Genomic DNA, 26,119 nt, shown 5'->3' with positions numbered 1-26,119 from the left:
TTGCTCACTGCTGACTGCAGAGGCCTGCCTAGACGGAGTGCAACTTCCCTTACTGTGGTGGTCTGAGAATGGCCCCCATCGGATCACGTTTTAATGTTTGGTCCCGGTTGGTGGGGCTGTTTGGGAACATGGAGAGGTGTGGCCTTGTTGTAGGAACTGTGCCTCTGGGGATGGGTTTTCGGGTTGAAAGCTCCCAGGCCATCAGGCTAGCACTTCCTTTCTCTGACTCGAGCTATGGATCAGATACGAGCTCTCATCTAAGTCTCCAGCACCATGATGGTAATAGCCTCTAACTGTATGGAACCATGAGCCATAAACTAAATGCTTGCTTTTACACGTTCCTCTTCACAGCAACAGAAAGGTAACTAAGACAGAGCTGGTACCAGGGAGTATTGGGGTGACAGGCCTGACCATGGTGCTTTTTGGAAAACTTTGGAACTGTGGACTAGAAAGGTGGTTGGACACTGTAAGTGGGGCTTAATGAGCCGACCTAATAGGAGACCTGGAAGACAATCCTGAAAGCAACGTGGACTAAGGATGCCCAGTTCAAGAGGTTTCAGAGGGAAGCAACATTAGCATCTGGGCTAAAGACCATTCTTGTGATATTTTTGCGAAGAATGTGGATGCTTTTGTCCTTAACCTAAGAATCAGCCAGAGATGCCAGGAGGTGGTGGCACACACCTTCAATCCCAGCACTTGGGAGGCTGAAGCAGGTGGACCTCCAAGTTCCAGGTCAGCCTGGTCTACGGACACAGGACAGCCAGGATTACAGAGAGAAACCCTGTCATGGAAAAACAATAAAAATCAACCCAAAACTAAATTAGAAATGGGTGGAGGGGTTAACCTAATAAACTCTGTTTTACAGTTACTAGTTATCACTCACAATTGTGTGTCTACCATGAAAAAGAACAAGTGGGAAAAAGGAGAAAAGAAACACCACAAAATTGAATGTTCAAGACAAGGCTTGTGCTGACAGAGGTCAGGAGAAATGAAGTAACGGGAGTGGAGTCCTTAGGATGAGATGACTCAGGCAAGAAGAACAGGGCTAAGGAACGATCTGTTCCTAAAAAGCAGTAACAAATCAAAGCTTATGCCAAGGTCATTCAAGCAGGGCAAGCTGACGCCTAATACAGCTCTCCAGCCTGGTGGTTCTGACTTCTCAGTCTGGAAGGATACAGGAATAAGGAGTTGTGGAATCTTCCTCCTGTTAGGGAAGCCACTGAAGCCAGGTTCCTGGCAGGTCAATCCCTGTATGGGAAAGTCGGAAAGGCTGCTGGGTGAAGCTGCCTGAATTGTGCTGGACGTCACGATGTTGAAGTTGCCAAAGTCATGAGATGTCTACCAAGGAGAGCTACAAACACACCATGGAAGCAGTTCCTCAGAGCTGTTCTGCAGTCAGCAAAGCTGGAAGGGGAGAGCCATCTCCGTCAGTCCTGACACTGGACACAGAGCTAGAGGATTCAGAGGTTGCCTGGCTGGGTTAAAGGCCTGCTGTGGTCTGGTGTTTCCTAGCTATCGGAATGCTCATGTATTTTATGTTGGAAGTATGTGGTTTGTTTTTTTATTTTGCTTTTACAAGAGGTTAAAATTAGGAGTTTCAGAAGACTCTAAACTTTCAAACCGGTGAAATTATGAAACAATGGAGACTTCTGAAGTTGGACTAGATACACTTTGCATTGTGATATAGCCACAAGCCTACAGGGGCCCAAGAAATGGAATGTGGTGCTTTCAATGAAACTGTCCCCAGAGGATCATACATCTGAATGTTTACCCCAGTTAGTGCCACTGTTTGGGAAAGATTAGGAGGTATGACCTTATTGGAAAAGGTGTGTCACCAGTTTTAAGGTTTCAAAACCCAAGCCATTTCCAGTTAGCGTTCTCTCCTGTTTGCACAATCTCTCTCCTCTCTCTACCATCCCAACAAGCTTATGGATCAGAAGTAGGTGCTTGGCTAACTTTCTAGCACCATGCCTGCCGGAATGCCTGCCATGCTCCCTGCCATGATGGGAATGGAGTAAACCTCAAGAACCATGAGCCACAAATTCCATCATTTCTCTTATAAGTTGCCTTTGTCTCGTGGTGTCTCTTCACAGCAATAGGAAAATAACTTAAGACACTAATCTAGGCACCTAGGACCAAAAGCAAAGTGCAAACCTGCCTTACACAGACAGCAGACGTTGAACATCACATCTGATGCTGGCAATCATCGTTTAAGAATACAAGCGCCCGCTTCCGCAGTGTTTAATCTAGGGATTAGACAGGAGGAGGCTGTGAGGAAGCCAAGCCAGAGCCGTCAAGGACAGCACAGGGTGCTAAAGGTATAGGCGCACGGGCAACATCTTAGAAAATCAAACACATCTCAGGTTAACAGTAGGACTAGGTAAACTCAGTGACCTGAGTTCAACCCCAGAGTGAAAGGAGACAATCAACTTCCGGTTCTCTCAAGATTTATTCCCCACCCCACCCCACATGTATGCACACTTTAGCACCCAACCAAACTCACTTAGCTTTTTTTGTTTGTTTGTTTGTTTGTTTAAAAAACGGGGTTTCTCTGTGTAGCCCTGGCTATCCCGGAACTCACTCTATAGACCAAGGTGGCCTCAGACTCATAAAGCCCTACCTGCCTGTGCCCGAGTGCTAGGATTAAAGGGGTGAGCCATGACTACTCAGCAAGCTTAGCATAAGGAAGGAAGGAAGGAAGGAAGGAAGGAAGGAAGGAAGGAAGGAAGGAAGGAAGGAAGAAAGAAAGAAAGAAAGAAAGAAAGAAAGAAAGAAAGAAAGAAAGAAAGAAAGAAAGAAAGAAAGAGAGAGAAAGAGAGAAAGAGAGAGAGAGAGAAAGAAAGAGAGAGACTACCTCCATTAAAAAGAAAAAAGCTTGGCAGTAAAGGAGAAAGGTTTGAGTCGATTTTACCAGGCATTAGTAGTACATGCACCCTGTCAGGTACCTTCCCAGTCAGGCACACATGTACTAAAACAACATACAAAACCAGAGGGAACATCACGGTACTCCTTAAGCCAAGTATGAAGTGTTACAAGTAATGAGATGACAGGATATTTTCAGAGAACTCAGGGAAGAAGCAGCCTTCAGTAAAGGAAGGTTCAGGTTCAAATTGATGGTTCTGAGCTGTGGGAACTGCTCTTAGAAGACCCCACCCCCTCTGGGCACCCAGTGCCAGATGTGGCCATTCCCAGATCCCAGTTTACACATATACATGCACACAATAGTCAAGGTTTGCAATCAAACCACATTCAAGTCAACGAGAAAAGGAACAAGGGAGGGGTGGAGCCAGCCATGCCCACTGCCGTATGCATAGCCAGCTGCTGGGCTGCCAAGAGGCTGAACGGCCACTGCCTGAGAACAGCTTACAGCTTTAGAACTGAGAGGATACCGCAAAAACAAAAGCTCAGCATCGTGGTTTTCTATTAAGAGCCCTGGGGGAGAGCTGCCCCTGCCATTTACCTGTGTCCAGGCGCTTTCCCGGGGACTCCTCCTCCACTTCGGAGTCTCCACATGTGCTCCTCGACCTTTTCCTTGGCTGCAGTAGAGTCTCCAACCTCGGAAGGACTACAGACAAAAAGGTTTTGGTCCCTAGCTGAGGAGAAGTTGGCTGGGTTTCAGTGTTCTTGGCAGACTTTGGGGGGCTTACACTTTTCGATTTGCAGAAGAGAACAGAAGTGCGTCTGTTTACATCGCTTGATGGCTCCGCCACTGCGGAGGCCGCCGCCGCCGGCACATCGCCACTACTGGCGAGGGTGGGCTCTGGAGGGTGTCCGCTTACCAGTGCGCTCTGAGTGCAAGTGCTATGTGATTCATTATCAAATGTGACTCTTTTGAATAGTTTACTCTGCTCGGGGTTGAGTTCTACTGGTTTGAGGGTTGGTGGTTCTGAATTAGTCTCCGAGTTTGAAGGAAGAGGTAATGCATCTGATGGTTCAAGTTTAGGGGGAGAGTTATCTCCTGAAAAAATTATAAATAAAGTGATTTTGAAAACTGAAGATTATAAAATCTATTATAAAACTTATATAAATGTGAAGTCCACCAAAACACTAATTCAATTAAGGAAACAGCATCACACACATTGGTCTGCGGAGCAGTGTGCAGCCCCGGCCGTCAGGTAACACTGTGTGCTTCCCTAACAAAAGATTTCGGGCCCGGTGTCCTAAGCCCAGGTGCACAAGTTACTTTCTGGAAAAAACTGTGAAAGAGCATTTAACACACAGCAATATTAAAAACCTCATCTGAGTTCAGGACAATCTCTGCATCAGTATTTACTTACCTTGAGGGAGGTGAGACAGTGACAGAACTCAGGAAGCCTTAAAGGTTCCACAGCAGTTTATGCTGCACCACAGGGTGATGAAGAGAAGGAAACAAATACTCAACTGTCTAACCAGGCCTTTCTAAGCCAAAGCCCAACTTTGGGGAGGTGAGTGGCTGGGAGACTCACGAGGCAGCATGGTCTTCCACTCCCTCAGGATACACAGACAATACTCCCTTAGTTCCCCCACTCTACCCTCACATCTCTAAAAATAAAAAAGACCCCCAAAATTATTTCAACCTCTTTAGTAAGATATTTACAAATTACCAGCATGGGAGCTGAAGAGCTGGCTCAGTGGCTAAGAGCACTTGCTGCTCCTGTAAGGGGCATAGGTTCGGTTCCCAGCATCCACGTGGGCAGCCAACAACTCTTTAGAACTCCAGCTCCAAGAAATCCAACGCACTCTCCTGGCCTCTGTGGCACAAGGCCTGTGCACTTGGCACACAGTCATACAATAAAATAAAATAAAAACAAAACCAATATGGACCTGACCAGGGAGAAGCACCTTCCTGTCTCCACACACAAAGCTCAAGCAACAACCAGCAGCAGAGCTCATCGTGGAAGGCTCGGCCCACTGGGCTCAACTGCTAAGGGTTCTTTCTGGACCAGATTCTGAGACTCTCACTACAGGACATATGACAGAAAATTCAAGAGCATCGGTTTCAACATTCCAAAGTAGCATGAGCATGCATGTGGTATCCCTAGGTATGGTTTCTATTTTATTCAAACTACAAGTTTCCCACAAAACATTTATACTATGTCACAATACTTTACATTTAAAAGTCACTCTGAAAGTAAAAGGCTACACAACTTAAAAGCCTAGAGGATGTCCCTGTGTCACTTGATTAACTCAGAACAAAGGCTTGGGATCCCCACTCAGCAACACCAGACTGGAAACAGCAACTCTGGCAAGTCAGGTGGCTTGGGCTAACTGTGTGCATGCGAAGCCTGTTAGAGACAACTCCACCCCCAAGCAGTGGAAACACAGCCTTTTAAGAGGTCTTTGGTTGAAAAGCTTTACCCACGAGACAAGGAGTGCACAAACTCATGTCACAGGAGCCAAAACCTCTGTACGTGGGAGGTTAAACGTCCAATTAAGTGGAAAGGCCAAATCTTGAATCACTGACATGTTGGATATGACAACATTCTTCCTGCCCACTTGGGTTAGGTTCAATAACAGCTTTAGGACAGTATTATTTGCAAAGCATACAGGGACACTGAGAAGATGGGATTAGGAACAGTGCAGAGCCGTGCATGGCACTCTTGGTGTACATAAACATGAAAACAGAAGTCGCTGGATGGTGTGTTAGGCTGATAGAACAGCACATGGCTGGGTTGGGTGCCCACCATTGGGCTCACACTTCATACTTCAGTTTGCCGCCTGCCTCCACCTCATCTTCTTCTTCTTCCTCCTCCTCCTCCTCCACAGCTCTGTACCTCTTCCCTCAGTCCAGGCAGCTTATCCTGAGGCTTCCAGGATGTCCAATCCAATCCCTACATACAAGACTACCAGAGAATGGCACCAGAGGCCTCCTGCCCAGGGCTCCAGGCACTGTAGATCTTGCATCCGTTCTCTCCATGGCTAAGAGGTACCAAAGACCTATTTTCTGCCTCCTGCTTAACTTTTCAGATTCAGTCACTGCTGCTAAGACAAGTGAACATGCCTGTCCCTTCCCACAAGGTCTCCACCACATTTCATCCCCCCCAACCACTGTCTGTCAAAAGCTGCTTGCCCACAAGGACTGCATAGCTAGTCACACCCATCTCTGGTCCCCTCTACACTCCAGTCCTGCATTCTCCCTGCTCTGTGACAACCAATGAGGAAGAGGAGCCCGGGTTCCCAACTACTGCCCTACAGTTCACCGGCATACTCCTGGGTGTTACAAAAACAATCACACTGGATACAAAGGGCGTTGCCCAGGCCCAAGTGAAGCACCATCTCCAGCAGCCATAGGGCTAGGCTACACGAACCACTAAAACTCACACTGAGATTTAGCAACACCTGAGGCGTCAGGATCCTTGATGAGTGAACTCTCACGCCAGAACACAGGGCAGCACCAGTGCCATAGCTAACACTCCCATCAGGTCCCTCAGGCAGAAAGAAACCTAACTGGCAGTTAATATACAAATATTAAACATTGTCCTTTTCAAAATCTCACTGTCTGCTAGCAACTAAACATTACTTAAACTACATGGTCTGTTAACTTCCAGAATCAACGCCCCACAACTTAAACAAGAATATGAATGCCAGTACTCAAAACTCCCCAACCAGATTTGACAACACAGAACAGCAAAGCAAAGCTGCTCAAACCTTTCATATCTGGATTCGACAGACATCTACTCAGGACCAGCTAGTCCCTTTGACCATGATTCTCTATACACAAGGCCACCAAGCCAACTGAATGCTTCCAGCAAAGCCACAGATGACTCTGGATCTCACAGCAAAGTGTGCAGAGACGTTCCATAACTAGAAACTGCACCGTCCACAGCAGCGATCGACCCTGCTCCTTCTTCTGCCAGCCCCGAAGGAAAGTGTGCACTGTATTCAACACGGGTACCTACAGCAGGGACAGGACTTGGCTGCTGCAGCACCAGTGATGCCCCCCGGCAGGGCTGATCCGGCCCAGAGTAATCACCAGCACATAGACTCTGAGCTCACCAAAGCTCCTAGTTACAAATGAATGAATAAAAAGGTCTAAGAGCTCAAGCTTGTCCCACAGGTTTATCATGGCCCCATTCCATGTGACCCTCAGACTTCAATTGACTGAACTCTTCAACCTTAAGGTCAGCATGGAAGGCCTCCTGACAAACAGCTTTCCTTTTGTACAAGCAACCCGGCATGTCCACTGTCCAGGACAGCGAGGGCCTATTTTGTTCCTCAGATGTTAGCCTTCTGGGGATGTTTCCTCTAATGCAAACACCCTACATGGTATAATACACAAAAATGTTGCTTAATTACAATTTAAGTGAAATTGCTTATTTTATATTAAGATATGCCTTCCTAGGTGTGAAAAATCTATGAGCCTTCTAAAAAAAAAAAAAATTACAGATTTTTTTTTTTTAATTGATCATAATGTCTCAGGGCCCTAGCTGGTCTAGAACTTTACTCTATACATCAGGCTGGCCTCTGAACTCAGAGCTCTACCAGCCTCTGCCTCTAGGATGTGTGACTGCATCCAACCAAAACATCCTCTTTGGGAAGAATATGCTGAACTACGCGGTGTCTTGAGTTCGGGGTTCTGTCCCAACATGCATATAGCAATTTCACAGTTCTGTGTCTGTTGTTCACACCAGAATTGAAGTACTCCCCTGTTGCCTGTCTGGAACTCAGTCTCTTTAAGAGGCAGGCCCTAAATTCCACCCTCACAGCTCTGCCTCAGAACAAACTGTCAGGCTCTTTCCTTCTGCACTCATCTTTCTTCTCAGCTAGAAGCAAAGTGCCCCTTTCCTGCATCTTAAACACGGGCCAGCAGCAATGTTAGGCCTGGGTCTCAGGTAACACCAATGTGCTTCCTGTGAAGTGGCCGCAGCAGTACAAAGCACCAGATCTAGTCTTCCAATAGCACTGCTCCTCCTCCAATTGAGATACAAAAGGTGGACCCTCAATCCTGTAAAGCTACTGCAATATCAGTGAGCTGTCCTGCCTAACCCTTCTCCCCAGCTGACTCTTAGTGTACAGGTCACTCACTAAGTGGCTGGACCAAGGGTCCTACTGGGCCAGTTCAAGCAGTGACAAGAGGAGCCTAAGAAGGGCTCCCATGAGAACCAGGCAATGGCACTATATGGGCCTCACCACAGAATGCAAACAATAACTGTATCCTGGATGCATCTGTTTGTCAAAGGTCCCATGAGCAATGTTCCTTAAAGAAAGCATAGAGCCCCCAACAGAGGCAGAAAATTGCCATGAGCAGGTCATTAGACTTTTAGAAAATGAGGGGGGCTGGTGAGATGGCTCAGTGGGTAAGAGCACCCGACTGCTCTTCCGAAGATCCAGAGTTCAAATCCCAGCAACCACATGGTGGCTCACAACCATCCGTAATGAGATCTGGCGCCCTCTTCTGGAGTGTCTGAAGACAGCTACAGTGTACTTACATATAACAAATAAATAAATCTTTAAAAAAGAAAACGAGGAGAAAATGTGTCACACACTGAGGAATAAAACCTTTACTGTGTGGACCAATCAAACTTGTTACCTAATGGCAAGGCCAAGGGTGTTTGTGAGTTTACAAGTGAACACACTAGAAGGATGTAAGGCCAGGAGAACTCTGGTGTTGGCCCTAGCTTCTGCTGGTTGCCTAGCATAACCATATAAAAGAAGCAAGCAGAGAAGGGGAAAGTGGGTTAGAAGATTGTCACCAACTGTTAAAATTATAAGACTAAATTTAACATGGCATAAACATACTGAAACCATGTCACTGGGCAAAGTCACATCTACTAAGACAGGCAGCCATACAGATCAAAAAAATGCAAACTATGGTGACACTGGTCTTGTGTTAATGTTTTCAAATTCTTATTTGGATGGGGCAGAAAAAAATGCACAGGGAGATCCTAAGTCAAGCTGCTAATAGCAGTGGCAGAAGTAGGTCTTATTTTTCTTTCCATTTCATGGAGTTGAAATGTGGTGATGCCAAGACAAGTGGACTAAAGGGTGCTGTGCCATCAAACATGCCACAGTTAGATGCACCACACACAGAAGCCTCGTGGATCGCACTGGGCAGACAGCTTCTTCTGTACTTCCTCCCTTCCTTCCTCTCCACCCTCATATCTCAGCTATCCAGCTCTTTCCCCAGAAGTCACTCATGCTGCCAGAATAAGACCGTGTCCACTGAAGGTGAGCCACAGGAAAGGCCTGAGGTGGAGGGAGAATCTGGGAACAGGCCTGTGCACTTCAGACTCCTCCCACCATGCCCAGCCCAAGGCTGGGTTGTTCTCTAGCCAGTCCTCCTTTCCTAACTTCAGCCAGCAGGAGGGCTTAGCTAAGGTGCTTGCAAGGTCTAACCACCTGAGCTTGATCCCCGAGCACGCTAAGATGCCAGGAAAACCAACTCCAACTAGCTGTCCTCTGACCTACGCAGACAAGGTAAAAACAATTTCAGGGTGTCTACTCACATAGTACTCTGTCTCAATTAACAAAATACCACTAAGTTATTTCTTATTCCCACCAGAGAAGCCACCTTCAGCACTGTATCAGATCTAAACTATTCCTTCTAAGTCTTTCAAGCTCAAATTAAAAGAAAATCTCATTCTGTTCCTTTAAGCTTGTAAACTAACTGCCAAAATACAGCAGACAGAACACACGAAAACATCCTTTCAAAGGGCATCAAAAAAAGCCTAGCAGGAATATCCAGTGACCAAGAGTTCCGTGACCTTCAAAATGTACAAGCTCGTCACTACTACAGAACATCATTTAAGCCTGTCAAGCGACCCCCATGCCCGTGAGGTATGGCCCTCCTACCCCATGCTTACCTTCCTCCGCTGTGTCCGGCGCCAGTGGAGCAGCCTCATCTTCAAAGCCTCCCGTGCCTGCCCCTGTGGGTGGAGCCTGGCTGTGCTGCTGGCTCAGCTTGTTTCGGAGAAGAGCAATCTCTTTTTTAAGCAGCTTTGCCCGTTTACTCCGTGAGCCGCTGGACTTCATGGAGCAGGTCAGGTCCAACTTGTCCAGAAGTTCTCTCAGCTGCTCCTCCAAGCTCATGTGGGCCCTGTTGGCTGGGTCCAGCAACCTGTCCACTGAACCAAAAACAGGCATCATTAGCCACAGATTCGGATTCGTGGGCGCCTCTGATAACATCACATCGGTCTCAACTATTCCTGGGCCTGCCCACAGCCTAAGCGCAGACTTCACATTCATTTAATCTTTGTTTGTTTATTTGGCTTTTTGGGTTTGCTTTGTTTTGTTTGTTTTTGAGACAGTGTTTCTCTGGGTAACCCTGGCTGTCCTGCAACTCATTCTGTAACAGGCTGACCTTGAACTCAGAGATCTGCCTGCCCCTGCCTCCCAAGTGTTCCAATTTCACCATTTGGTGCCATACATACTCCCTCTACCCTGATTCTGAACCCATGACAAGGCTGTTATCACAAAGAGAAAAAAAAAAAAAAGACAAGATACTCCTTCAGTCAGTAGTACACAAAGGACTAGTGTGGCCATAGCAGAGGAGATGTGGGTAACACACATGGCCTTTCCTGGAATAAGACCCAACTCAGTCCTGCTCTGTAAAAAGTGAGAGGCACAAAGACCACCAGACATGTATAAGTGCAGCAACAGAGACGCAAGATGGACTACTGACAGACGCTGAGTGTGTAAATATGTTCACATGGACTGTTTATACATCGTGAACATCATCCTAGCTCAAGTTCTTGCAGATACATCATCATGACCAAAAGGAAACTAGGCTGCAGAGTCCGCAGGTCTCCCCAGACTCTAGGAACATTGACTGCAGAACTTAAATTAGTGAAATAGCCGAAGAATTATTTAATCTATGTGAAGATAAAGACAAAGGAATAGCAGGGCCAACAGAGACACCTAGCATAAATGAGCCCTGCCCAGACCTGGTAGCTGTCCTAGGAGAATCACTAGTGCCCTGTCTAAAGAACAGCACTAACTAGCAGTGGGACATGACAAACACTGTCCAACTGGCTTACAGTCACAACAAAAAACACCACTCAACATCTCAAGCCTCCTTTCTTCTGTTCTTTGCTGGCTGAGTCCAGGCTGGCCTCAAACCTGTAATCCTCCCTCCTCAACCTGAATGCTAGACATGCAGGCTCTGCTGGTTGGCTTCTCTTTCAACAGGGTCGGTATTGTGGTTTGTATATGCTCGGCTTAGGGAGTGGCACTGCTAGGAGGTGTAGCCCTGTTGGAGTAGGTGTGGCCTCGTGGGTGGGCTCCTAGCCGCCTGGGAGTCAGTATTCTGCTAGCAGCCTTCAGCTCTTCTCCTCCTGTACCGTGCCTGTCTGGATGCTGCCATGTTTCCACCTTGATAATGGACTGAACTTCGGAACCTGTAAGCCAGCCCCAATTAAATGTTGTCCTTATAAGAGTGGTGTCTGCTCACAGCAGAAAAACTCTAAGACAGGTGGCACCAGGGACTGAGATATTGCTGTGATAGGCCTGACCATATTTTTGCTTGTAAGAATGTAGGTTGGGGAACTTTGGATTTGGAAAGCTACGGAATGTTTCAAGTGGGGCTTCATGGTCTATCCTAGCAGGACTATGGAACACTTTGTTGCTGTGAGTAATCGGAACTGTGTAGACCCAGCACGAGAGGTTTCAGTGAAGAATTTCAGTATGTGGCCTAGAGACTTGTTTTTGTAGTTTGGTGAAGAAGTAGCTATTTTTTGCCCTTGGCTGAAGAGTATGTCTGAGGCTAAGGAGGCTCAGGTTAATTACAATGACAAAGGAAGCCTTAGAAAGGCCCATCATAGACTTTGTTCTCAAGAAGAGCATGTGATTAAGCATTGCAAGGTTAGAAAGGAAACCAGGAAGTGAATGGAGCTGAATCAGTCTTCAAGGACATTAATTTGAATTAAGGGACTAGTGACCTTGGGACAAGATCCCACCCAGTTAAATTTTGGTCCACACTGGGCAGAACAAGCTTTTTAATTCCTGGAGGCAAAGGTAAGCAGATCTCTACATTCAAGGACAGAGCAAGTTGTAGGTGAAGAAAAGCTTAAATCCCGGGGTGCTGGTACACACCTTTAATCCCAGGAGTCAGGCATGCATATCTCAGAGTTCAGAGCAAGATCCCCCACGTGCCAAGCTTAGGCCTTGAAGGGGCATGGAAGCCGGAAGCTAGTGATAAAAATGCAATAGAACAGGGCCATATTCCAGCTCCAGCAAGCAGCTTCGGCTATGTGTTTCTGGCTTTATAATCACAAGGAGAAAGACTACTGGGACAGCTGACGCTGGTTAGCTGGAGCTAAGAAATTAGCAGTAATTAAGAAGAGACCAGACCAGCAGGGCTGGAGAGATGGCTCAGTGGTTAAGAGCACTGACTGCTCTTCCAGAGGTCCTGAGTTCAATTCCCAGCAACCACATGGTGGCTCACAACCATCTGTAGCAGGGGCCCAATACCCTGTTCTGGTGTGTCTGAAGACAGCTGTGTACTCATATAATAAATAAATCACCAGCATCACCGGGAAGTGGTTTCTGAGAGCACCAACAAGCTGTGTTCCAGAGATAGCCAAGGTTGCACCTCATGCTGCAGCTATGCTTGGTAACATGTAATAATCACCCAGGTGGTACTGGTCTTGAAGGCATGAAGGGGTCATAAAGAGCAGCTGAGGCTTGGCACTGAGAGGCCACGGAAGATCACTGATGAAAGTGCAGCCTCGGTTGCAGATGATGGCCCAGGACTGAAAGGGTCATGCAAAGGAGTTGAGGTGGCACCATGAAGGGAGCCTATGAGAGGCTATTGGTGAAGCCTAGTTGCAGCGGAAGCCCCCAGTGTATTGGAGATGCCAGTACCATGGGATGACCACCAAGAGCAGCAGTGGTACTGGAGTGGATCAACCTGAGCTTAGAGTGCTACTCTAGCCACTTTGGAGGAGGCCCAGATTATGTATGGGCCCCAGACATTAAAACAAGAAGCTGCCTTGGAGATACCAGAGTGGTGGTTGGGCTATCTGCTAAGGAAAGCTGCTATGCTACCAGGGAGTAGAACCAGCCCAGGAGAAAGAAGTTTGTTGCAGTCAACAACGATGAAAAAGGAATAGAAGATCTGAAGACATTAGACATGGAGGTGCAGAGCCCAGCTGGCTTCCTGTCTTGCTTTGGTGGTTACAGTTAAGATATGGCACGATTATTGTTGAGACTGCTATAGACTATAGACTTTTGAAGTCGGACTAAATGTATTTTGCACTATGCTATGTGTAGGTATGGCTCACATAGGCTTATGTTTGGACAAGCCTATGAGGGCCAGGGGAATGTAATGGTTGTATATTATATGTTCAGCTCAGGGAGTGGCACTTTTGGGAGGTATGGCCTTGTGGGTATGGGCTCCTAGCCGCTTGGGAGCCAGTATTCTGCTAGCAGCCTTCAGATGAAGATGTAGAACTCTCAGCTCCTCCTGCACCATGCCTGTCTGGATGCTGCCATGTTCCCACCTTGATGATAATGAACTGAACTTCAGAACCTGTAAGCCAGCCCCAATTAAATGTTGTCCTTATAAGACTTGCCTTGGTCATGGTGTCTGCTCACAGCAGAAAAACCCTAAGACAAGTATCTTTCTTACTGCAGGCTCAAGACAGCGGCAGAGTACCCAGAGCTCCCCCTGCCACAGGTCATGCTTTCTACTGCAATCACTGAGGAAAAAATAAATTTGTACTTTTCATTATTACTTTCCTTTTTGGCAAAAAGTCTGGCACAGAAATTTATTTAGCAATGGCAAAGCCAGTTTCTGGAATCTCAATTGTGAGGCCTCTGAGCCCTGTCCATCTACAGAGCACAAGAATCAGAAGCTGTGAGGTCAAAGACTCCCAGGCGTAACTGGGCTCTTCTGCTTCTAAGGGCAGCCAATACCATCCAAAGCACAGTCACAGTCACAGCCACAACAGATGAGGCTGGAGCCCTACCCTTGCCTCCCACACAGGCTAGAGAAAAGAACATGGATGCAGGTGAAGGTCTGAGAGTCGCTCTGTAATCCTGGTAGCTATCAAGCTCAGTTCCTGCTGGACCATCTCAGCACAAGATCTAACCTTGCTAGACCTATCTAGGGCTTCAGAAATCTTGTCACCTGTGTGTGTACATGCATATCTATTTTTCAAAACAAGGTCTCATGTAACCCAGGCTAGCCTGAATTCACTATATAGCCAATATGACCTTTAAATTCTAATCTTTGTATCAACATACCCAGTTTATGCTGTGTTGACATTGAACCCAAATGTTGTACATGCAAAGAAACACTACTAAGCCACACTCTGGCCTGCCTGCTTTCTAATTATACTTTTTGGATCAGTTTTGGTTTTTAGGCAGGGTCTCAGGGTATAACTCACTGGCCTAGAAATCACTATAGTTTAGACTGACCTTGAATTTGTGGTGAACCTCCTGTCTTAGCTTCCTGAGTGTGGCACTACATCCTATCTTGAGAAAAAAAGAATTCAATCCTATCCTGTATGCCCCAGAGATGCCTGAGACAGACAGTTTCTCTGGGCCAGATACACAGGAGGCCAGAAGTGAGGAGCCTCCAAGGGCTCTGACTTCATGGAGTCAGGCCACAGTGACCAGCCAGCTGGTCATCCAGGAGAAGAAAAAGTACTGGATAAAACCTAAATCCGTACGATTCCACCATTTTCCTGGACAGTCAATAGCAGGAGAAAAAGTAGGTCAAATCAGGAACATAGGATCTTGGGTTTTGTGAATAAAAGTTCCAAGGTTGACCACCAAACTCCATTCACCTACTGTAGACATTTACCTACAGAATAAACAATCAAGGGGCAAGAAGCTTACAAGAAATGATTGGAGGCCAGATGTGGTGTGGTAGTGCACATCTTTAACCACAGCACTCAGGAGGCAGAAACAGGTGGACTTCTGTCAATTCCAAGCCAGCCTGATCCACATTTTGAGTTCCAGGCCAGCCAAGACTACCCACTGAGACCTTATCTTTAAAAACAGCTCCTTACTTGGAAGACATTAATGAAGAGCACAACAGCATGTGCACGGTGGGGCCCAGAGTACAAGCTTGCCCTGGAGAGGGTTAGGCCATGTCCTAAAAGCAGGCTAAGGCTGGGCCCTCAATAAACACCTGCAAGCATCCCAGAGAAGATCAGTGGCATGGCCAACATTAGCTCCTGCTTTTGCTTCTCAGCTGAAATACGACGACTAATGAATAGCTGCCTTCTCAATGCATGACCTCCTCAGAAGCAAGGTCAGACCCTTTGGGGATACATCCTCAACTATGGTGTCTTCGGGGCCTTCAGCACCTAAATATGTGTTTCTCGCAGTGGGTATGTGAAAATGTGGCGAGGCCCACGTGCTGCCCATACAAGGCGCATACACCTCAGGAGCACACACTCGGCCCGCATGCTGGAGTCTTTGTGAGTGCAGTCTGAGAGAAAAAGCATCCGCTGTCCTCCTGGATACAGTTCTTACCCTCTTCCCAGGAGAAGGGCCGCCGAGGGGCTGCGATGGGTCGCTCAGGCAGGTGCATTCCCGAGGCCTCTTCCAGGCCAATGCTCTCCACCTCTCGCCGGGCCTGCCTCAGGACAACCCCTCCCTGGTCTCGCAGCCTCACTGCAGCTCTATAAAACACGGTGTCCTTGGCATTGTACTTCATGCAGTTATCTACAATGAGATTAAAATCCTCCTCAAAGGCATGGAGGTTTTTATACCCTTGAGCTTCTAGCCGTTTCCTCATTGTAGCAAAGTCCATGGGGTGTTTAATGTGATCCAAATAATCTGGTACCTAATTTTAGGAAGGAAAATAAACATTTACAAACCAAAGAAAGATCAAAACTTATTTCATGCTTTCTATAAAATCAACCACACCTGAGACTAATTTCACAACAACACTAAGCCAATACAAACTAAGCCCAATCACTGCAGAGACCCTCCCAACCTACTTCAACTAAAAGGACAACAGATGGGGCACCCGCAGGGCTATCATCACCAATAGCTAAGTTCTAAGTAGAAATTTTCTCCTAGGCACTTTCAGTGCTTTACAACGAGGTACTATCTTTTATAATTAAAATACTATTCACCAAAAATTCATTAACTATTAACTAATGAGAATTAAGAATGCAGGTAACCCCCCCAGTTGCATGCTTCCTAAGCAAGCAGCAGAAGAGCTCAATCACAGGGACGGAATGGTGAGCCTCAGGGACACGCACCTCCTTGAGACTCACGGGCTGGGCAAAGATCTTTGCAGGGTCCTTCTCCTGTAGCTGCTCCAGGACTGAGCGTAGCAGCACAGTCAGCGGTGTCAGCCGGAGCTCCATAGCCATCTGCTCCACCTTCACCTGGCAACAACAGCATACATACACTGTCTCTAGAGGATGCAGGGACACCTCTGCATACACTGTCTCCAGAGCAGTGTAGGGACACCTCTCCTGGAGATCACCACACCTCCACGTACTGCACAATCACAGGAGCACCACTCCAACCAGCAGTACAGAGCAGCCTACGTGCCAGCTACCACCCCACCACAAAGCTGCCTTCTCTGTGCAAGGACATGTACATCTTCCAAGGCAGGATACTCCAGAGGTAGCTACCCAAAAAGGACAACACAGAGGTACCACAGGACCAACTATAGGGTAGGGATATGATATGCTACAGGGTGGGGACAGCACTAACTCAGCAGGTACACAGGAGCCACTCCAGAGCACTCCATGGCGGCAGCAAGACGTCTATCCAGGGACAGCCCAGAGGGTGGCAGAACCCAAGGGCCTCCCTCCTCACCTGCTCTCTCTTGAGTTTCTCCCGCTTGCGCAGCAGCTCGATTAGCAGGCGTGCACGCTCTAAGTCATGTCGCAGCCGCTGCCAGTACTTTAGCTTCTCTTTGGCAGCTTTCATCTCTTCATCATTTTCTCTCTGAGAAAATTAGAGGAAACTTTCCATCAGCCACACCCCGAAGTTATTCCTGCCAGGGATCTAACAAGCTCATCCATCAGGTAAGACTAAAAGGGTAACAGGACCTGGGATCTAGTCTCTATAAATGTACCCAGTGCCTATAAATGTGCTGTGACAATGGGACAGGAAGGTCTAGTGGACACAACGGGGTCTTGGCTTGACTCCAGGAGGCAGGAATGGAGGGAGTACGAGAAAGGATATACAAGAGGTACAAACCTAAGCTACCCTAACTGACGGCCGAATATTACACAGGTTCAGTTCTAGGCGTGGCAGGGAAGGTGTGAAATCACTTCTAACCCCAGAGACACTAACGTGGGTACTGTAGTTGCCAGTCACAGCTGCCTTCTCAGGCAGTACACCAAATAGCACTTGGTCAGCATCCTGGCTCTGCAGCGCCACAGGGAGGTGGATCCTTGAGCTGCTCAGAGTTCTAAGCAGGAGAAGCAGCCAGAAGCCTAGTAAGCCCCTCAAGGCTAAACAGGGTACTCTTACTACTTCACAGATGTACAGGGACAAGACCTGCTGCCACAGGGAGAGCACACATCCCTTGATAGCAACCAAGGAACACCAAACAAGGCCAGAGCCCTATCTACAAAGGACCAGATTCTCCAGCCACTTTCCAAGAAATTCAACATGCCTCATCCTCTCAGAATTCCCTGCATCTTATCTGCTCCCCCAACCCAGATCTCCTTTCCTGCCACCCCATACTTCTCTTTCTGCCTCCCCAGAGTGAACCTGTCCAAGACCTGAGTTCTCACCCCACACAATCTCTACTGTCTACTCTGTGGAAAGTATGGGATTACCTCCTCACAGTAAGCCATATGTCCTGCCTGTCCCTATTATTATTTTTTTTAAAGATTTATTTATTATATGTAAGTACACTGTAGCTGTCTTCAGACACTCCAGAAGAGGGAGTCAGATCTCATTACAGATGGTTGTGAGCCACCATGTGGTTGCTGGGATTTGAACTCTGGACCTTCGGAAGAGCAGTCGGGTGCTCTTACCCACTGAGCCATCTCACCAGCCCGCCTGTCCCTATTATAAAGGGATGGAAAATGACCTACCCAAAAGTTTGTCCTTCTGCACTACTGCTAGACAGTAACCTAAATAAATATCTGTATCTGCCAGCCACAAGCAAAGTGCTGCCGTGCAGCTGCAGAACACACAGGAGCCCCTTCTCTCTGGACAGCTTTGCCTCTCATGGCCCAGTGACACCACAGCAGAGACTGCAACTCAAGCTACAGCACAACGGTCAAAGTGTCACCAACCCAACTGTATAAACAACTACTCTTCATGGTATGGAAACGCCAGCACACACTTTAGCGCCCACAGTAACGCACAGTGAACCTCATCACATGTAGGCAAAGGGAGCAAATACATGGAAAGGGGAGTTAGAAACACTGCCAGCTGTGGCCATGTGCACCTCTAATTTCAACTCTTAGGAGGCAGAGACTGAGTTCTGAGTTCAAGGCCAGCATATATAGCAAGATTCAGGTTGACCCTATGTCAAAATAAACAAAAAAGAAACCAAATACCCGAGCATCACCTGGACAGCTTCCTGCTACTTAGAAACAGACTTCTGAGTAACCATGAGAACATTTTGGATAGGTTACCAACAGGCCTGAGTTTGGTTTGCTCATGGCCTGGTTTTCATCTTTAAAAGGTCATGGGTAACTGAGCCACTGTCTGCACTCCAACATGCCATAGGCTCATGAACAAAGGACCCTGTACACAAATCTACACAAATCATCCCATCTGTAAACCCGCTGTCCCGGTACGATTCTGAAGCAGTCTGCTTTGCTACATAGAAATCAATGCTGGAATTCTTCCCAGGAAGAGACTTCTGAGAAGGGGAAGCTCAGAAGTAGTCACCCACTCCCAGACTTCTCAGTATCTTCTCTTTCCAACAGTGCTACCTACCATCACATAAGCAATCATTCCTACCAGTGCCCAATGTTACCAAACACTTCATGACCAATATCTCTAAGACCCTCTTGCCTGTCATGCTTCCTGCCTGATGATAATGGACTGAACCTCTGAACCTGTAAAGTCAGCCCAATTAAATGTTGTCCCTTATAAGAGTTGTCTTCACTGTGTCTCTTCTCAGCAATGGAAACCCCTAACTAAGGCATTCCAGTAGCCTCCAAGGAGGTATGTGTCCTCAGTGAATAATAGACAACGTTGGCTTGTGGCAACAGAAGATCTAACACTAGGGAGGCCCCTTCCATTCAGATCAGACCCAGACAAAGTCCAGCAAGTTGTTAACTCCCAGAAGAGCAATACTTGGTAACCTGCAGACACAAGTGTCCAATCCATACAACAGGCCTTCAGTACCACTGCTCATCTGACAGGATACAGGATGAGAACCCTAAGCTCATTCACAGCCATGCCTGTGACAGCCATAGGGATTCAACAGGATTCTACAGACTTAAACTTCCATTAAAGTTGGTTGCTATTTTACAGATGAAATGACTAGCTCCTCCCAGTGGACCAGCAGATACTACCAGACACCTATTTTTGGGCAATGTGTAGAGAGGAACTGCATAGACCTCATCAGGCCTCCCTCTCTGTCTTGACTATGCATGCGGCCGAAGTTGAGCCATGTTCTCTGAGCAGTCCCTTCCTTCCCTGGAACTGACAGAGGACTGGGCACAGAGCAGACACTTGTCAGAGTAAAGAACAACTCAACCCCAAAGTCACAGCAAACCTTGAGGATACAGGAGCCACCCGAATAACCTGCAGTTTAGTAAAGTTCAAGGCCGGGGCTTAGGGTCAGCCCCACATCCAGCCCAGGGCAGCAGCTGAAAAGCAGAAGAGCACACATACCTGCTGCGTGTTTCTCTGGGACTGCAGGCTGGACTGGAGCCGCCGCAACAGGGGAGCACCATTCCTAGACAGCCTTTTGAGCAACCAGTAGCTGTGGGCTCGCTCCACAAACTGCTTCTTCCGCTGAATGGCCACCTGATTCGCAATCCTATTTAATCTAAAACATGGAAAAACTGAGAGTTTAGCTTCGAAAGGGATATTTAAAAGTGTTTGCATTTAGAAAACTAGACAGGACACTGCAGTTTTCTCCCTGAGCCTGTCCCTGAAAACGGTTCATAACCTTCAACTAACTAAAGATTTCATCCTCCCAAACAGTCACCAGGTTAAACTTCTAAAGGAAACACAGTTGAACAAAACTTTAACCACTTTGCTCCCATCTACACACACAGTGACTGCTACTGACCACTGCCAGCTGAGATGCTGCCTACTGGATAGACTCTGAGGTCAAAGTCTGCTCTCACAGCTGGCACCACCAGCGCTGGTCACACTCAACCTTAAAGAAACTCTCGAAGCAGAGCAGCCCACCCACTGAATTCAGGCTGGGAACATGGTCTGCTCCTAGTAAATGACAACCATCCTCTGAGAAATGTCATAGCGTGCCAAGCTATAAAAACCTCTGCAGAAGGCACGCTCAAAGCCCTCAGGCTGTGAGTGCTGTGAATGCTGTGAATGCCAGAGAGCTTCTGGGCGGCTGCTTCATACCACAGCCAGCCTGCCTGCCTCCCTCTCTCTCCCTCCTTCCCTCCCTCCGAAAAGAGGGGCTTGGTATGCCACCTCACAAAGACACTGAAAGACAAACTCCAGCAAATCCCACTACAAAAGGCTACAAGAAGGTGTTCTTTCACTGTACCACACATCAAAATTACAGAACAGGCTTTAAAATTTTCTAAGTTCACTTTTATTTTTATTTTTTTTAAGAAGGCAAATGTAGATTTTACAGAGCAATCAAGAACACCAGCATCAGCTGGAAGGCCGGCTCTGCCAGGGCCGGGCTCTGCCAAGGCTTGCTTGCTCTTGAGAATGCTTCAAATCTCAAGGCGGTCGAGCCTCCTGGCTGAGCTCCGCTGGATGATGCAGTGCCCTCTGTGGCTCTGCATGCTCAATGTGGTGGGTCAAACACCAAGACCACCAAGCATTATCTGCAATGACAAACCCACCAAGAGGCAGGACACCAGGCTGCACCAGAAGGCAACCGCGACACCTGAGGATGGACCAAAGTCCCACAGGAAACTGTCCCTGGAGCGGGCAGGAGCTTGCAGTGTTGGTACAGCTTGTGTTTGCACCACTCTGACTAAGGTGTAACATCTGTACAGCAAACATAGGTTCAACACTACATTGATGGTTACTTTAACCTTCAGAGGCAGTACAGAGATATAAGACTTTTGTTTGTTTTTGTTGTTTTTTTCAAGACCGAGTTTCTCTATGTAATGGAGCCATGGCTGTCTGAGAACTAGCTTTATACACTAGGGTAGTCATGAGCTCAGAGTTCTGCCTCTGCCTCCCAGCGCTAAGATTAACAGTGTGCACCACCACTCCCAGCCAGATACAACATTTTTTAACAATTTAAAAGTAAAAATAATAATTAGCAATTTGCTTTAATAAAGATTCCAACTTCATACTAGACCCACACCTTCCCCAGTGCAAGAACTTGGGAAATTGTAAATAGCTTGCAAGTTGTAAACAAGGTTTATATAAAAATACTTTTGGGGGCTGGTGAGATGGCTCAGTGGGTAAGAGCACCCGACTGCTCTTCCGAAGGTCCGGAGTTCAAATCCCAGCAACCACATGGTGGCTCACAACCATCCGTAATGAGATCTGACGCCCTCTTCTGGAGTGTCTGAAGACAGCTACAGTGTACTTACATATAATAAATAAATAAATAAATAAATAAATAAATCTTTAAAAAAAAAATACTTTTAATGCCAGGCAGTGGTGGCGCACGCCTTTAATACCAGCACTTGGGAGGCAGAGGCAGGCAGATTTCTGAGTTCGAGGGCAGCCTGGTCTACAGAGTGAGTTCCAGGACAGCCAAGGCTACACAGAGAAACCCTGTCTCGAAAAACAAAACAACAACAACAACAAAAATGTAAAATATGTCCTCTACAGGTATGTATCCAAACACTACATGAGCAGAGTCTGACTCCCCCCTGGTGAGCAACTGCACGCTGTGGACAAAGGTGGACCTCAGAAGCAGACCAGCCAAAAGCAAGCATGTCCAACCAGTTCATCCCACGCTCATCAATGCTCAGGCCAACTCGGAACCCACAGGAAGAGCAGGCCAAACTACCACTGACAGACAACCAACACAGCCAGACCTGAGACCCGAGCACACAGGAACCTGTGAGTAGACATGACCAAAATGGACCTCTAGAAGGAAACAGAGGCGCTACTCTAGTCTGGATAGTCTGTCCCAGATCCCTGGAGTGATAGGTCCCCAGTAGGAAGACCAGGCTGGCCACTCCCTGTGCTCTGGAGTCCAATCTCACCACAGCATTTCTACGTCCCCACACATGCTCCTGCCTCGATGCCACTGCCCCACTGATTCAGCCACAGAATAAGTTGATGTGATGCCCAATCTTGTGCTCTCAGCTCCCCAAATTGTGAGCTAAAAAAAAAAAATTCCTTTATAAACTACCCAACCTTGTCTGCATAGTTATTGTAACTAAATCTGATATGAGTGTTATGTCAAAGGCACAAATAAACCAAGATTACAGAGAGGAAAAGCCCATGAAGCAAGCCCTACAGGAGCCAGACCACTTTCAGCCCTAGCCATGCAACAAGAAGGGCTCTCAGACACAAACAATAGCTACAATTGTTCCATTGTAACTTAATAATCACACATCTGTCTTTTTTTTTTTTTTTGGTTTTTCGAGACAGGGTTTCTCTGTATGGCCCTGGCTGTCCTGGGACTCACTTTGTAGACCAGGCTGGCCTCCAACTCTGAAATCCGCCTGCCTCTGCCTCCCGAGTGCTGGGATTAAAGGCGTGCGCCACCACACCCAGCTATGAATTTCTTAATATTATAGTCTATTTAAAAATTTTAAATGTTAGCAAGAATACACTCACAAGTTTCTCAAGCCTTCCTAAATACAGCTAATAAAAACAAAAATACAAGAGAAAAATTAACTGGACCATTTTGCTGAAAAGTGTGAATTTATGTTTACAAAGTGAGGGCGGCAAGTGACTCACACTGTCAGGTCTTTCTAACCTTTCTCGGCCTAGGTTTTATCCACTTTTAGTGAGGAAGACCCTAGGTCTAAAGTGGATGCACTGCTTACAGCCAACTTGTAGCTTTGCACATACACTACCACAACAAGCCACTTTTATAGTCTACTTATACATATGGCCAGGATTTCTAGCTCCTCCGACAGTAAGAACAAACCAGGAAGAAAGCTGGGCAAGGCAGCATACCTGTCACCCAGCACTTCAGAGTCTCAGGCAGAGGATGGTGAAGTTGAGGCCACCTAAGCTGCACAGAGAGACGGTCTTAAAAAGCAAAAGTAAAGAACAGCAAGAAAAACAGGGCCAACTCCACCTCAGTCCAATACTAACACTCCCCCATGGAAATAGTAACCCGGCTTTTAACAAAACCAGTGACTCCATTATGAATTAAATATTACTGATTAAGCCGGGCGTGGTGGCGCACGCCTTTAATCCCAGCACTCGGGAGGCAGAGGCAGGCGGATTTCTGAGTTCGAGGCCAGCCTGGTCTACAAAGTGAGTGCCAGGACAGCCAGGGCTACATAGAGAAACCCTGTCTCAAAAAAAAAACCAAAAAAAAAAAAAAAAAAAAAAATTACTGATTGCTAAGAATTCTCCCCAGCACTCAGACACAGAGGCAGATGGGTCTCTGTGGGTTGGAAGCCAGCCTGGTCTACACACAAGTTTCAGGGCAGCTAGGGCTTCACAGTAAGGCTGCTTTAAAAAAAAAAAAACAAATTCCTACATACACTATGTAGGAATATACATACAGTACACTGTATAGCATCAGAGTCAATCCCCTTCTGGACAGCTCAATAGGCAGGCCTCGTCTGAATTTGAGTAAAAAAGCTAAAAAAGCAGAAAAGCCCAACAAAACTGCCATTTGCACAGATACTGTCTACAAAGATAACCTAAAATTTATAAATTTTATATATAATATATAAAAACAAAAATCCTATATCCTAACAGAGTCACAAAAGGCTAATTTTATCGGGGGAGAAGGGGACATTTTGGAAAGTGGGGTGGGTGGAGTTGTGGCTATTGTTGAGACAGGGCCTCACCAGTTACCTCTCTCATATTAGCAGGTGTGGTGGTAGAAACCTTAGTCCCAGTCCTAGGGAGGCAGAGGCAAGGCAGTCTGGTTTACATAGTGATTTCCAGCCGAACCTATGAAGAAACCCTATCTCAAAAAAAGAAAAGAAAAACAAATAAATAAACCCATGTGAGTGGCAAGGTCGTCCCTACCAGAATTCCCACAGAACACTGATGTCATCGGGACAACCATGCAGTCATGGGACAGTCAGTAAAAAGCCCGTAGTGCTATGAGCTACGCCTATGCTCAGCAATACTGTGGAACCAGACCAAGAACACAGGAGGTCAGTAACGATGGGGCTAGGAGCCAGCAGGAAGGTCTACATAGCAGGAACCACCAGGAGGATAGAAGGAACAGGCTCTTAGGCTCCCACATACCATCCTCAACAAACAATTCCAGGACCCCAAAGCCTCCTGCAGGAAACATGGAAAACTCTGGCCTCTGGGGACACTTTACACAGACAAGGGGTGACCAGCGCTCGCTTCATTAGCATCAATCTACAGCTCTGAGAGGGTTCTTTACGGGCTGCACACTCAGGGAGTCTCACGGCTGGGACAGAGGGAGGCACGGGCAAGGAGGACGAACCAGTCACAGGGACTTTTGAAGTTAAGTTGCTGAACCAATAGGTTTTCTCTGTACTTTTTTTTTTTTGACTGTCCTAAATCGTTTATTGGATATGAATTTTACAAATATCACGTGTATTAGCGGTAACGGTGGAGCTAGAGAGTATTGCGCCTTCTCCAGGCTGCACTGCGGGAACCACCAATAGTGTGGTGGAACTTGTGGCCCTTTCCAAGGCCACGGCTCTTTCGGCCAGCAGATGTCAGCCCACGCATCTCTCTGTGTTTGTGGACTGGTTTGGTGATCCACTGGGTGTCAGGATTTCTTCTGATAGCTTTATGGAACGGATCAATGAGGATAACCTCAAAACATTTATATGTGGAATCTTCACCAACCCAGTAGGAATTCAGGACTCTCAAAGCCCCACAATGGCGCCCAGCTCTCTCCTCAGCAACAGACTGAAGGCTTCGGGCAAATTTCAGCTGGTTCACACCATGGTGGACAGGCTTGCCGTAAGTTGCACCCTTAGGAACTGGGCGTTTATGACCACCACGGCAGACACGAATCCTGTAAATGACATAGCCTTGCTTAGCCTTGTACCCCAGTCTTCGAGCTTTATCAGGCCGGGTGGGGCGGGGAGCCCTGTGCAGCGCAGAGAGCCAGCAGCGGACCCTCAGAAGAAAGCGCATCACGTCAGACTGCTTCTTCCTCCATAGCTCCTGGATGTATTTGTATGCACCCATCTTGGCTCACCTGATGGCCGGCGCCAGAGGAAAGCTTCTCTGTACCTTCTTAAAGCTTATTTCTCCCTTTGTCAATCACAGCTATCACTAGAAATGAGAAGACAACGTGCCCAAGGATGTCAAGTGCACACAAGTTCCAGAGCCACCTGAATGCTGTTCTTTTTTGTTGTTGTTCTTGTTGTTGTTGTTGTTTTGAGACAGGTTTCTCTGTGTAGCCCTGGCTGCCCTGGAACTCACTCACTCTGAAGACCAGGCTGGCCTCGAACTCAGAAATCCACCTGCCTAGGCCTCCCAAGTGCTGGGATTAAAGACGTGCGTCACCACTGCCCAGCTGAGAATGCTGTTCTAAGCAGGAGAATGAACTCAGAGATTGCAGGCCTCCACGGTAACTGTGGCTCGCTGCTATACTTGATAACTCAGGTTACATTAGTCTCTGATTTTCATTAGAGTTCCCTAGACAAAAATCATGAAAAGTAAGAAAAAAACATGACTTCCACCCATACATGTGCATAGACCCACAATCTCTCCAGATGCCCCACACAGTCACCTCTGGAGAGTGAAATTTTACAAACCAGCCTCCTTTCTTGATGCAACCTTTCCTACACATCCTGCATCTTTATAATGAACTCCACTCATGTTCAGGACAGCTCATGGTCAGGCCGACAAGTGTCTCTAACCTTACAGTATCAATGAATAACATCATTACATCATGAAAATGAAAAATAAAAAAATAAAGCACCATTTTTAAAGCCTAGGTTTTTTGCCTCCAAGGACTCAAAAGTCTACAATTTACCTCTAGACACAGACCATACACCCA

At 47.0% G+C, this 26,119-nt stretch overlaps 1 protein-coding gene and 1 pseudogene across 6 annotated transcripts in view; both read right to left on the bottom strand.

Moving 5' to 3' along the window:
- Brd1 (bromodomain containing 1) overlaps positions 1–26,119 on the bottom strand; it is a 48,763-nt gene that overhangs the window by 10,781 nt on the left and 11,863 nt on the right. For 2 of the 6 annotated variants that reach the window (XR_015045576.1, XM_085831644.1), the window contains exons 3-9: positions 19,705–19,861; positions 16,708–16,839; positions 16,140–16,268; positions 15,403–15,715; positions 9,783–10,043; positions 3,648–3,958; positions 3,461–3,565 (exon numbers count right to left, since the gene is read on the bottom strand). Coding sequence is in view for 5 of the 6 variants with exons in the window: in XM_085831644.1 (XP_085687770.1) it covers positions 3,461–3,565; positions 3,648–3,958; positions 9,783–10,043; positions 15,403–15,715; positions 16,140–16,268; positions 16,708–16,839; positions 19,705–19,861 (1,408 nt within the window). In the remaining variant the exon portion in view is untranslated. Of the gene's footprint in view, positions 1–3,460; positions 3,959–9,782; positions 10,044–15,402; positions 15,716–16,139; positions 16,269–16,707; positions 16,840–19,704; positions 19,862–26,119 lie in introns of all 6 variants that reach the window. The other 4 variants (XM_085831645.1, XM_021182864.3, XM_021182865.3 and 1 more) reach the window with 3 other exon arrangements.
- On the bottom strand, positions 24,700–25,457 carry LOC110310161 (large ribosomal subunit protein eL15 pseudogene; annotated as a pseudogene).

Source organism: Mus caroli, unplaced genomic scaffold (genome assembly GCF_978045245.1).
Source record: "Mus caroli unplaced genomic scaffold, Mus_caroli_1 scaffold_16, whole genome shotgun sequence".
In the NCBI taxonomy this organism is placed as follows: Eukaryota; Metazoa; Chordata; class Mammalia; order Rodentia; family Muridae; genus Mus; species Mus caroli.
The sequence above is the reverse complement of the archived record's forward strand: the minus strand, read 5'-3'. Positions and strand labels throughout refer to the sequence as shown.